The 12,224-nt window shown below is 64.4% G+C and overlaps 1 protein-coding gene across 1 annotated transcript in view; it reads left to right on the forward strand.

Moving 5' to 3' along the window:
- The window catches only part of CPSF1 (cleavage and polyadenylation specific factor 1), a 38,694-nt gene that overhangs the window by 214 nt on the left and 26,256 nt on the right, over window positions 1–12,224 (forward strand). Inside the window, exons 2-20 of the mRNA XM_084282567.1 lie at window positions 1,312–1,492; window positions 1,614–1,641; window positions 3,120–3,253; window positions 3,325–3,405; window positions 3,517–3,668; window positions 5,136–5,282; window positions 5,370–5,509; window positions 5,584–5,694; window positions 5,793–5,886; window positions 5,989–6,076; window positions 6,164–6,289; window positions 7,206–7,257; window positions 7,351–7,445; window positions 7,531–7,605; window positions 7,719–7,799; window positions 9,379–9,468; window positions 11,451–11,567; window positions 11,691–11,832; window positions 11,908–12,086. Of these exons, the coding sequence (XP_084138693.1) occupies window positions 1,349–1,492; window positions 1,614–1,641; window positions 3,120–3,253; window positions 3,325–3,405; window positions 3,517–3,668; window positions 5,136–5,282; window positions 5,370–5,509; window positions 5,584–5,694; window positions 5,793–5,886; window positions 5,989–6,076; window positions 6,164–6,289; window positions 7,206–7,257; window positions 7,351–7,445; window positions 7,531–7,605; window positions 7,719–7,799; window positions 9,379–9,468; window positions 11,451–11,567; window positions 11,691–11,832; window positions 11,908–12,086 (2,076 nt within the window). The 5' untranslated portion in view covers window positions 1,312–1,348. The remainder of the gene's footprint in view (window positions 1–1,311; window positions 1,493–1,613; window positions 1,642–3,119; window positions 3,254–3,324; window positions 3,406–3,516; window positions 3,669–5,135; window positions 5,283–5,369; window positions 5,510–5,583; window positions 5,695–5,792; window positions 5,887–5,988; window positions 6,077–6,163; window positions 6,290–7,205; window positions 7,258–7,350; window positions 7,446–7,530; window positions 7,606–7,718; window positions 7,800–9,378; window positions 9,469–11,450; window positions 11,568–11,690; window positions 11,833–11,907; window positions 12,087–12,224) is intronic.

Raw genomic sequence — 12,224 nt, forward strand, 5'->3', positions numbered from 1 at the left:
GGGGCACCGGGGGGGGGTTAAGGAGCTGGGGGGACCCAAATTTGGGGGGGCGGGGGCGTGGGGGGGGCTCTGGGGGCCCCAAAATTTTTTGGGGGGGTTGGGGGGGGGTGAGGAGCCCCAAAATTTTAGGGGGGGGGGCAGATGTGGGTGTGGGGGGGGATTAAGGGGATGTAGGACCCCAAAATTTAGGGGGGGGGCGTGGGGGGGGGCTCTGCAGAGCTGTGGGACCCCAAAGTTTGGGGGGGGGTTGGGGGGGCTCTGAGGAGCCCCAAAATTTTTTTTGGGGGGGGCAGATGTGTGATGGGGGAGGGGTTAAGGAGCTGTGGGACCCCAAAATTGAGGGGGGGGGGGGACATTCGGGGGGGGTCTAAGGAGCCCAAAATTTGTCTGGGGGGGGGATTTTGGGGGGGGGGCTGTGAGGAGCCGTGGGACCCCCAAATTTTGGGGGGTCAGTTAAGGAGCTGTGGGACCCCCAAATTTAGGGGGAGGGGGTCACAAGGGGAGGGTTAATGAGCTGAGGGACCCCAAAAATTAAGGGGGGGCCACACATGGGGAGGGGGGGTCTCTGCAGATCCACAAGACCCCAAAATTTATGGGGGCGGGAGCTTGATCCAACCGGGAATTTTTGGGGGGGAGATGTCCCAAAATTCCAAAATTTTGGGGACTGGGAATTTTTTGGGGGGGAGCTTTCCCAAAATTTTGGGGACCTCTCCCCCCAGCACTCCCCAATTCCCCCCCCCCTCCCCAGAATTTACAGGACCGGGACCTTAACCCAACCGGGATTTTTTTTGGGGGGGAGATATCCCAAAACTCCAAAATTTTGGGGACCTCTCCCCCCAGCACTCCCCGATTCCCCCCCCCCCTAAAATTTACGGGACCGGGACCTTAACCCAACTGGGAATTTTTTGGGTGGAGATGTCCCAAAATTCCAAAATTTTGGGGACTGGGAATTTTTTGGGGGGGGCAGCTTTCCCAAAATTTTGGGGACCTCTCCCCCCAGCACTCCTCGATTCCCCCCCCCCCCCTAAAATTTACAGGACCGGGACCTTGACCCAACCGGGAATATTTTTAGGGGGAGATATCCCAAAACTCCAAAATTTTGGGGACTGGGAATTTTTTGGGGGGGAGATGTCCCAAAATTTTGGGGACCTCTCCCCACAGCGCTCCCCGATTCCCCCCCACCCCTCCCCAAAATTTACGGGGGTGGGACCTTGACCCAACCGGGAATTTTTGGGGGGAGATATCCCAAAATTCCAAAATTTTTGGGACTTCTCCCCCCAGCGCTCCCCGATTTCCCCTCCCTCTCCCCAGGCTGGTTTTTGGGGGCGGGGGGGGGGTCTCGGCGGCCATGTACGCGGTGTACAAGCAAGCCCACCCCCCCACGGGGCTGGAGTTCTCCATGTACTGCAACTTCTTCTCCAACGCCGAGCGCAACCTGGTGGTGGCCGGCACCTCCCAGCTCTACGTCTACCGGCTCAACCACGACGCCGAGGTCAGCCCCCAAAACACCCCTTTTCACCCCAAAAATGGACAGTTCGGGGGCGGGCGGGGTCGCCCCGTTGGGTTTTTGGGGGTGTTTTTGGCGGTGGTTGATGGTCGCGTTGTTCTTGCAGAGCGGGGTGAAAGGAGACAGGAACGCGGGTAGGTGGAGGGGGCGCCCAGCACCTTGGGGGAGGGGGGAGGGGGTGGTATCCATGGGGGGGGGTGGGGAGGGGGGGGGGTGGTGGGGGGGTGGTGGTGGGTTTGGGGTGTAAAGGTGTTGGGGGGCGGTGGTGTCGGGGTGTTGGGGGTCTTGGAGGTTGGTTGTCTTGGAGGTTGGTGGTCTTGGTGGTGGTTTTGGGGTGTTGGTGGTGTTGGGGTGTGTTGGTGTTGGGGTGTGAAGGTCTTGGGGTGTTGGTGGACTTGGGGGGTGGTGGTCTTGGGGTGATGGTGTTGGGGTGGTGGTGGGTTTGGGGTGTGAAGGTGTTGGGGGGTGATGGTGTCGGGGTGTTGAGGGTCTTGGAGGTTGGTTGTCTTGGAGGTTGGTGGTCTTGGTGGTGGTTTTGGGGTGTGATGGTGTTGGGGTGTTGGTTGTGTTGGAGGTTGGTGGTCTTGGGGTGTTGGTTTTGGGGTGTGAAGGTCTTGGGGTGCGATGGTGTTGGGGTGTTGGGGGTCTTGGAGGTTGGTTGTCTTAGAGGTTGGTGGTCTTGGTGATGGTCTTGGGGTGTTGGTGGTGTTGGGGTGTTGGTGGACTCGGGGTGTGATGGTGTTGGAGTGTTGGTTGTCTTGGAGGTTGGTGGTCTTGGGGTGTAATGGTGTTGTCTTGGAAGGGTTGATGGTTTTGGGGCATGGTGGTGTCGAGGTGTGATGGTGTCAGGGTGTGATGGTGTTGGGGTGTTGGTCATCCTGGAAGGGCTGATGGTCTTGGGGTGTGATGGTTTTGGGGTGTTGGTGGTCTTGGGGTGTTGGTGGTCTTGGGGTGTTGGTGGTCTTGGAGGCCGATCGTCTTAGAGGTTGGTGGTCTTGTTGGTGGTCTTGGGGTGTTGGTGGACTTGGGGCATGATGGTCTTGGGACGTGAAGGTCTTGGGGCATGATGGTGTTGGGATGTCGGTGGTCTTAAAGGCTGGGGGTCTTAAAAGTTGGTGGTCTTGGGGTGTGATGGTCTTGGGGTGTGATGGTCTTGGGGTGTTGGTGGTCTTGGGGTGCGATGGTCTTGGGGTGTTGGTGTTCCTGGGGTGTGATGTTGTCAGGGGGTCGGTGGTCTTGGGGTGTTGGGGTGTTGGGGTTATTGAGATGCGATGGTCTTGGGGTGTTGGTGGTCTCGGGGTGTTGGTGGTCTTGGATGGGCGGGCTGGGGGAGGGTGCTGGTGTTCACGAGGTGCTGCTGGTCTGGGGGTGTCGGTGGTCTCTTGGGGTGTTGGTTTTGGGGGGGGGGTTGTGTTTTTGGGGTGCTGGTGTCCTCGGGGGTGTCGATGCTCACGGGACGTTGACGGTCACGGGACGCCGACCTTCTCCTTGGACCAACTTTGTGCCAAAACACGAGGGGTGGGCGAGGCTGGGGGGGGGTGGGGGTGGTGACACCGTGTCCTGTGTGTCCCCCCCCCACCCCGTGTCCTCGCCCTCCCCCCCCTCCCCGCAGAAGGGAAGGGCCACAAGGAGAAGCTGGAGCTGGTGGCCTCCTTCTCCTTCTTCGGCAACGTCATGTCCATGGCCAGCGTGCAGCTGGCGGGGGCCAAGCGGGACGCGCTGCTGCTCAGCTTCAAGGACGCCAAGGTAGGGACGGGTCCTGGGGGTGGGGGGCACCCAGGGGTGCCCCCAGCCCCGCCGTGACGCCCCCACCACAGCTCTCGGTGGTGGAGTACGACCCCGGCACGCACGACCTGAAGACGCTCTCGCTGCACTACTTCGAGGAGCCGGAGCTGCGGGTAGGCGTGGGGGCTGCAGGCAGGTGCTGCCCCCCCCCAAAATGCATCTGGGGGGGTTGGGGGGTTGCCCGGTGACCCCCCCTCTCCAACCCTAAACCTGGTTGCCCGCAGGATGGCTTCGTGCAGAACGTGCACATCCCCAAGGTGCGCGTGGACCCCGACGGGCGCTGCGCCGTCATGCTGATCTACGGCACGCGGCTGGTGGTGCTGCCCTTCCGCCGCGACTCGCTGGCTGACGAGCACGAGGGGCTGGTGGGAGAGGGGTGAGTGGGGGCCGGGGGCCCGCCGCAGCGGCCTGCGGCCAACGCGCGGGTCAGCGTGTGGCTCAGCATGGCCGACACGGTCAACATGTGAGTCAATGTGGCCAAGATGTGGCTCAGCACGGCCAACATGGCCGGTTATTGGCTCGACGTGGTCAGCGTGTGGCTCAGCACGGCCAACATGGCCAACGTGTGCGTCAATATGGCCAAGATGTGGCTTAGTATGGCCAACATGGCCAGCGCGTGGCTCAGCGTGGTCAACGTGTGGCTCAACATGGTCAACATGTGGCTCAGTATGGCCAACATGGTCAACATGTGAGTCAATGTGGCCAAGATGTGGCTCAGCATGGCCAATGTATGGCTCAGCATGGCCAAGATGTGGCTCAGTATGGCCAACATGGCCAACGTGTGAGTCAGTATGGCCAAGATGTGGCTCAGCATGGTCAATGTGTGGCTTAGTATGGCCAATATGGCCACCGTGTGGCTCAACATGGTCAACATCTGGCTCAGTATGGCCAACACAGCCAACGTGTGGCTCAGCGTGGCCAACATGGCCAGCTATTGGCTCAAGGTGGTCAACACGTGGCTCAGCGTGGCCAACACAGCCATCCTGTGGCTCAACACAGTCAACGTTTGGCTCAGCATGGCCAACATGGCCAGCTATTGGCTCAACAAGGCCAGTGTGTGGCTCAACATGGTCAACATCTGGCTCAGTATGGCCAACATGGCCATTGTGTGGCTCAACGTGGCCAACATCTGGCTCAGCATGGCCAACACAGTCAACGTGTGGCTTAGCACAGCCAACTTGTGGTTCAGAATGGCCATCGTGTGGCTCAACATGGCCAAGATGACCAACGTATGGCTCAACACGGTCAATGTGTGGCTCGTTGTGGCTCAACATGGCCAACGTGTGGCTCAACACAGCCAACGTTTGGCTCAATATGGCCAACATGGTCAATGTGTGAGTCAATATGGCCAAGATACGGCTCAGCATGGCCAACATGGCCCACTATTGGCTCAACGTGGTCAACGTGTGGCTCAACATGGTCAACACGTGGCTCAGTGTGGCCAACATGGCCAACGTGTGGGTCAATGTGGCCAAGATGTGGCTCAGTATGGCCAAGATGTGGCTCAGTATGGCCAACATGGCCATCGTGTGGCTCAACGTGGCCAACATCTGGCTCAGCGTGGCCAACACAGCCAACGTGTGGCTCAACGTGGCCAACACAACCAACGTGTGCCTCAACACGGTCAACGTGTGGCTCGTTGTGGCCCAACATGGCCAACACACGGCTCAATATAGCCAACGTATGCCTCAGCATGGCCACCGTGGCCAACTGGGGGGCCAAGGACGGGCTGGGGGGGGGCTGGGGAGGTCATGTCCAAGTTGGGGCTGGATGTGGGGGTCTCCGAGGCCCCCTCCCACCCAGATCCCACCGTGACCTTGGTCCCCCCCGTCCTGTTTTGCAGGCAGAAGTCGAGCTTCCTGCCCAGCTACATCATCGACGTGCGGGAGCTGGACGAGAAGCTGCTCAACATCATCGACATGCAGTTCCTCTGCGGCTACTACGAGCCCACCCTCCTCATCCTCTTCGAGCCCAACCAGACCTGGCCGGGGTAAAGGGGGGACGTTGGTGTCGGGGGACGACGTGACGCCGAGGGCGCGGCGTCCCCGACGGCAGGAGGTGACGCCGTGCCCCGCAGGCGCGTGGCGGTGCGGCAGGACACGTGCAGCATCGTGGCCATCTCGCTGAACATCATGCAGAAGGTGCACCCGGTCATCTGGTCCCTCAGCAACCTGCCCTTCGACTGCACGCAGGCGCTGGCCGTCCCCAAGCCCATCGGTGAGGCCGGGGGGATGGTTCTAGAAGGTTTTTTTGGGGAGGGGGACGCCGCTGATGCCCGCTCGCCCCCGTAGGCGGCGTGGTGATCTTCGCCGTCAACTCGCTGCTCTACCTCAACCAGAGCGTGCCGCCCTACGGCGTGTCCCTCAACAGCCTCACCGCCGGCACCACCGTCTTCCCGCTGCGTAAGGACCCCCCCCCCCGGGGAGGGGTCAGGGGGGGATTTTGGGGTGGGCGGGGGTCCCGAGGCGCCGCCCCCCCCGACGCCGCGCGCTCCCCGCAGGCATGCAGGAGGGGGTGAAGCTGACGCTGGACTGCGCGCAGGCCGCCTTCATCTCCTACGACAAGATGGTGATCTCGCTGAAGGGGGGGGAGATGTGAGTGCCACGCGGACCCCCACAGGGGGACGGGAGGGGGTCCCGCACCCCCCCCCCCCCCGGGCACGGCCCCCGACCCCGTCCCCGTCCCTCTGCCCGCAGCTACGTCCTGACGCTGATCACGGACGGGATGCGGAGCGTGCGCTCCTTCCACTTCGACAAGGCGGCCGCCAGCGTGCTCACCACCTGCGTGAGTCCCCGTGGCCGTCCCCGTGGCCGTGGCCGTCCGTCCCACGTGGCCGGGACCCCCCAAAAATCTCCCCATTTTTACCCGCAGATGGTGACGCTGGAGCCGGGCTACCTCTTCCTGGGGTCCCGCCTGGGCAACTCGCTGCTGCTCAAGTACACGGAGAAGCTGCAGGAGGCGCCCGTCGGCGTGGCCAAGGACGTGGCCGACAAGCAGGTGGGGTTGGGGGGCACCCAGGGGGTCCCGGGCCCCGTGGTCACCGCGTCCCCACCGCCACGTCCACGCCACCGCGTCCCCATCGTCCTGGCCCCACCGTGGGTGCACCCCCGTGGCCGTGTCGTGGCCGTGTCGTGACCCAACGTGGCTTGGTCACCGTGTCCCCAGGGTCTCCGTGTCCCCGCTGCGGTGCCCCTGACATCTCCTTGTCCCCCCCCTGCTGGGTCACCACCCCCCTGTCCCCACAGCCACGTTCCCACAGCCTTGAGGTCACCCCTTGGTCACCGCGTCCCCGTGGTCTCCATGTCCCCACCGCCACGTCCCTGCCACCAGGTCCCCATTTCCTTGTCCCCATGGCCACGTCCCCTTGGTCACTGCATCCCCACGATCTCGGAGTCCCCACCACCGGGTCCCCTGTCCCCTCCATGTCCCCATGTCCCCAGGGTCTCCGTGTCCCCATGGTCTACATGTCCCCTCCATGGCCACGTCCCTGTGGTCTCCGTGTCCCCACGGTCTTTGTGTCCCCTCCACGGCCATGTCCCTGTGATGTCCATGTCCTTGTGGTCTCCGTGTCCCCTCCATGGCCACGTCCCCATGGTCTCCACATGTCCGTGGTCCCCATGTCCCCAAGGTCTCCACATCCCCGTGGTCTCCGTGTCCCCTCCATGGCCACGTCCCCATCTTCTCCACATGTCCGTGGTCTCCATGTCCCCAAGGTCTCCATGTCCCCATGGTCTTCGTGTCCCCATGGTCCCCATATCCCCTCCATGGCCACATCCCTGTGATCTCCGTGTCCCTGTGGTCTCCGTGTCCCCACGGTCTCCGTGTCCCCCCATGACCACCTCCCCATTGTCCCTGGTCCCACTGGGCCACCACCATCCCCGTGCCACTGTCTCCGTGCTCCCTCCCCCTGCAGGAGGAGCCCCCGATGAAGAAGAAGCGCTCGGACTCCTCGGGGCCTTGGGCAGGTAGGTGACACCGTGGGGACAGGGACGGGGACGGGGACGGGGACGGGGACACCCCCCCGTGGCACCCACCCTGACGGGCGCCGCCGTGGCCAGGAGGGAAGTCGTCGGCGCAGGACGAGGTGGACGAGATCGAGGTGTACGGCAGCGAGGCGCAGTCGGGCACGCAGCTCGCCACCTACTCCTTCGAGGTACGGCCCCGGCCTCGTGGCACGGCTCCCCGGTGCCACGCCGTGTCCCCAACCCTGTCCCCAACCCTGTCCCCGTCCCACGTAGGTCTGCGACAGCATCCTCAACATCGGCCCCTGCGCCAACGCCGCCATGGGCGAGCCGGCCTTCCTCTCCGAGGAGGTGAGACACGGGGTGGGGGGACACGGGGTGGGGGGACTGACACGGGGTGGGGGGACTGACACGGGGTGGGGGGACACGGGGTGACGTCCCCGTGGTGTCCCCTGGTCCCCCAGTTCCAGAACAGCCCGGAGCCGGACCTGGAGATCGTGCTGTGCTCGGGGTACGGCAAGAACGGGGCGCTCTCCGTGCTGCAGGTGAGCGTGGCCGGCACCGGGTCCCCGTGTCACTGCGTCCCCCTTGTCCCCACGTCCCCACGTACCCCATATCCCCATGTCCCTGTGTCCCTGCGTCCCCATATCCCTACATCCATGCACCACCACATCCCTGTGTCCCCATATCCCCATGTCCCCTTGTGTCCCCTTGTCCCTGCACGACCATATCCCTGCACCCTCACATCCCCAAATCCCTGCATCCCCATGTCCCCGTGTCCCCATGTCCCCAAATCCCTGCGTCCCCGTGTCCCTTTGTCCCCACATCCCTGCACCCTTGTGTCCCCAAATCCTTACATCCCGTGTCCCCTTGTCCTTGCATGACCACGTCCCTGCACCCTCACGTCCCCAAATCTCTGCAAGCCTGTGTCCCTTTGTCCCCACGTCCCTGTACCCTCGTGTCCCCAAATCCCTTTGTCCCCCTGTCCCCATGTCCCCATATCCCCGTGTCCCCATGTCCCCATATCCCTGTGTCCCCATGTCCCTTTGTCCCTTTGTCCCCATGTCCCCATGTCCCCAAATCCTTGCATCCCCATGTCCCTTTGTCCCCATGTTCCCAAATCCTTGCATCCCTGTGTCCCCATGTCCCCTTGTCCCTGTGTCCCCTTGTCCCTATGTCCCCTTGTCCCTGTGTCCCCATGTCCCTTTGTCCCTTTGTCCCCATGTCCCCGTGTCCCCAAATCCTTGCATCCCGTGTCCCCTTGTCCCTGCATGACCACATCCCTGCACCCTCGTGTCCCCAAATCCCTTTGTCCCCACATCCCTTTGTCCCCATGTCCCTGTGTCCCCATGTTCCCAAATCCCCATGTCCCTGTGCCCTCGTGTCCCCAAATCCCTGCTTTCCCATGTCCCCATGTCCCTTTGTCCCCATATCCCCTTGTCCACCTGTCCCTGTGTCCCCATGTCCCCTTGTCCCTGTGTCCCCATGTCCCTTTATCCCTTTGTCCCCGTGTCCCCATATCCCCATATCCCCGTGTCCCCCCGTCCCCCTGACCCCTTGTCCCCATATCCCCTTGTCCCCGTGTCCCTTTGTCCCTTTGTCCCCGTGTCCCCATGTCCCTGTGTCCCCAAACCCTTGCATCCCGTGTCCCCTTGTCCCTGCATGACCACATCTCTGCACCCTCATGTCCCCTTGTCCCTGTGTCCCCGTGTCCCTTTATCCCTTTGTCCCCACATCCCCATGTCCCCGTGTCCCCAAATCCCTGTGTCCCTGTGTCCCCTTGTCCCTGCATGACCACATCCCTGCGCCCTCATGTCCCCAAATTCCTGCCTCCCCGTGTCCCCATGTCCCCATGATGTCCCCGTGTCCCCTTGTCCCCCCCGTGTCCCCGTGTCCCCGCGCCGTGCCGCCCGGTGCCGCGGTGAGCAGCGTGCGCCGCGGGCGCGGTGCCGGCGCCACAGCAGGAGCCGGGAGAACCAGGGCTGCGCCGAGCGGTGGGCGCAGGCTGTACGCCCCGAGCCACAGCCCCCCCCTCGCCCCCCCCAGCTGCCCGGGTTTTGGGGTGGGGGGGGGGGGCTCGCGCCGCCCCCCGCCCGCGCCCCCAGCGCTGCCCCCTCCCCGCAGAAGAGCATCCGGCCCCAGGTGGTGACCACCTTCGAGCTGCCCGGCTGCTACGACATGTGGACCGTGGTGTCGCCGCCCAGGAAGGAGGAGGTTGGTGGTGGCACGCGGCCCCCTCCCCGGGTCCCCTCCCTGTGTCCCCTCCACGTGTCCCCTCCACGTGTCCCCTCCCTGTGTCCCCTTCCCCATTCCACCTCCCTGGGTCCCCTTCTCCGTGCCATGTTCCCCGTGTCCCCTTCCCACATCTCCATCTCCACGTCCCCTTCCCTGTGTCCCCTCCCCAGTGCCACCCTCCCATGTCCCCTCTCCGTGTCCCCTCCCCGAATCCCCTCCCCGTGTCCCCGCCCCATGTCCCCTCCCTGTTCCACCTTCCCTGTGTCCCCTTCCCACATCCCCATTTCCACTCGCCCTCCCCATGTCCCCTCCCCGGTGCCACCCTCCCCGTGTCCCCTCCCCGTGTCCCCTCCCCGTGTCCCCTCCCCGTGTCCCCTCCCCGTGTCCCCTCCACGTGTCCCCTTCCCGTTCCACCTCCCTGTGTCCCCTTCTCCGTGCCACGTTCCCTGTGCCCCCTTCCCACGTCCCCATCTCCACGTCCCCTTCCCCGAGTCCCCTCCCCGTGTCCCTTCCCCGTGTCCCCTCCCTGTGTCCCCTCCCCGAATCCCCTCCCCGTGTCCCTTCCCCGTGTCCCCTCCCCGTGTCCCCTTTCCGTGTCACGTTCCCTGGGTCCCCTTCCCCGTGTCCCCTTCCCACGTCCCCATCTCCACCTCCCCTTCCCAGTGTCCCCTCCCCAGTGCCACCCTCCTGAGTCCCTTCCCTGTGTCCCCTTCCCCGTTCTACCTCCCTGTGTCCCCTTCTCTGTGCCACATTCCCCGTGTCCCCTTCCCACGTCCCCATCTCCACGTCCCCTTCCCCTTGTCCCCTTCCCGAGTCCCCTTCCCGTGTCCCTTCCCCGTGTCCCTCCCCGTGTCCCCTTCCCTGTTCCACCTCCTCAAGTCCCCTTCTCTGTACCACGTTCCCTGGGTCCCCTTCCCCGTGTCCCCTTCCCACATCCCCATCTCCACCTCCCCTTCCCCGTGTCCCCTCCCCAGTGCCACCCTCCTGTGTCCCCTCCCCGTGTCCCCTCCCCATGTCCCCTCCCCGTTCCACCTCCCTGTGTCCCCTTCTCCATGCCATATTCCCTGGGTCCCCTTCTCCATGCCACATTCCCCGTGTCCCCTTCCCATGTCCCCATCTCCACTCCACCTCCCCGTGTCCCCTCCCTGGTGCCACCCTCCCGTGTCCCCTCCCTGTGTCCCCTTCCGTGTTCCACCTCCTCAAGTCCCCTTCTCCGTGCCACATTCCCAGTGACCCCTCCCAGTGTCCCCTTCCCCGTTCCACCTCCCTGTGTCCCCTTCTCCGTGCCACGTTCCCTGTGCCCCCTTCCCACGTCCCCATCTCCACGTCCCCTTCCCCATGTCCCCTCCCTGGTGCCACCCTCCCATGTCCCTTCCCCGTTTCCCCTCCCTGTGTCCCCTCCCCGTGTCCCCTCCCCGTGTCCCCTTCTCCGTGCCACATTCCCCATGTCCCCTTCCCACGTCCCCATTTCCATGTCCCCTTCCCTGTGTCCCCTCCCCAGTGCCACCCTCCCGTGTCCCCTCCCTGAGTCCTCTCCCCGTGTCCCCTCCCCGTGTCCCCTAGTCCATGCCATATTCCCTGTGTCCCCTTCCCTGTGTCCCCTTCCCACGTCCCCTTCCCCGTGTCCCCTCACCCGCCCCCTCTCCACTAAACCCCAAAATCAGTAGGATTGGGGAAACCCTCCAAAATCACCCACTCCTACCACCCCCCTGCCACCCCCAAACCCCATCCCCAAGCCCCGCGCCCACCCCCTCCTTGCACACCCCCGGGCACAGTGACCCCCCCACCCCCCCATGCAACCCATCCCAACACCTCGCTGCGCTCTGGGGGCAGAAAAATCCCCAAATCCCCCCCAAAAACCTCCCGATCTCCCCACCACCCTCCCCGTGTCCCCCCCCCACCGCGGGATGCCGGCTGCCCCCCGGTCCCGGCGGGGTCTCCCAGCGCCCTTCTCCCCCCAGGCTGAGACGAGCACCACGGGCGAAAGCAGCGAGAAGGACACGACCCCCCCGGAGCCCCCCGAGGACGCGAGCCGGCGCCACGGCTTCCTCATCCTCAGCCGCGAGGACTCCACCATGGTACGGCCCCGGGGGCGCGGCGCCGGCACCGGTGCCGGCGAGCGGGGCAAAGGGGGGGGGGGGGGGGGGCACGACGCCAGCATCCCAACCCTTTTTTTTCCCCCCCTCCCAACCCCAAAAAAGATCCTGCAGACGGGCCAGGAGATCATGGAGCTGGACACGAGTGGCTTCGCCACGCAGGGCCCCACCGTCTTCGCCGGCAACATCGGCGACAACCGCTACATCGTGCAGGTGTCACCGCTCGGCATCCGCCTGCTGGAGGGGGGTGAGCGCACGGGAAGGGGGTCCCGGGGGGGTCCCATGGGGGGGTCCCGGCACCCCCTGATGGCTCTCCCCGCAGTGAACCAGCTGCACTTCATCCCCGTGGACCTGGGGTCGCCCATCGTGCACTGCGCCGTGGCCGACCCCTACGTGGTGATCCTGAGCGCCGAGGGCCAGGCGTCCGTCTTCGTGCTGAAGAGCGACAGCTACGGCGGCCGCACGCACCGCCTGGCGCTGCAGAAGACGCAGCTGCACCACGTGAGTGCCGCCCGCGCCGTGTCACCTGTGTCACCCGCGTCACGCGCCTGGCGTGGCACCCGTGGCGTCGCGTCACTCGTGGCATCGCGTCACCTGTGGCATCGTGTTACCCACGTCATAGCGTTACCCGTGGTGTCA

The sequence above is a fragment of the Netta rufina genome, assembly GCF_964035555.1.
Source record: "Netta rufina genome assembly, chromosome: 2".
Lineage (NCBI taxonomy): Eukaryota > Metazoa > Chordata > Aves > Anseriformes > Anatidae > Netta > Netta rufina.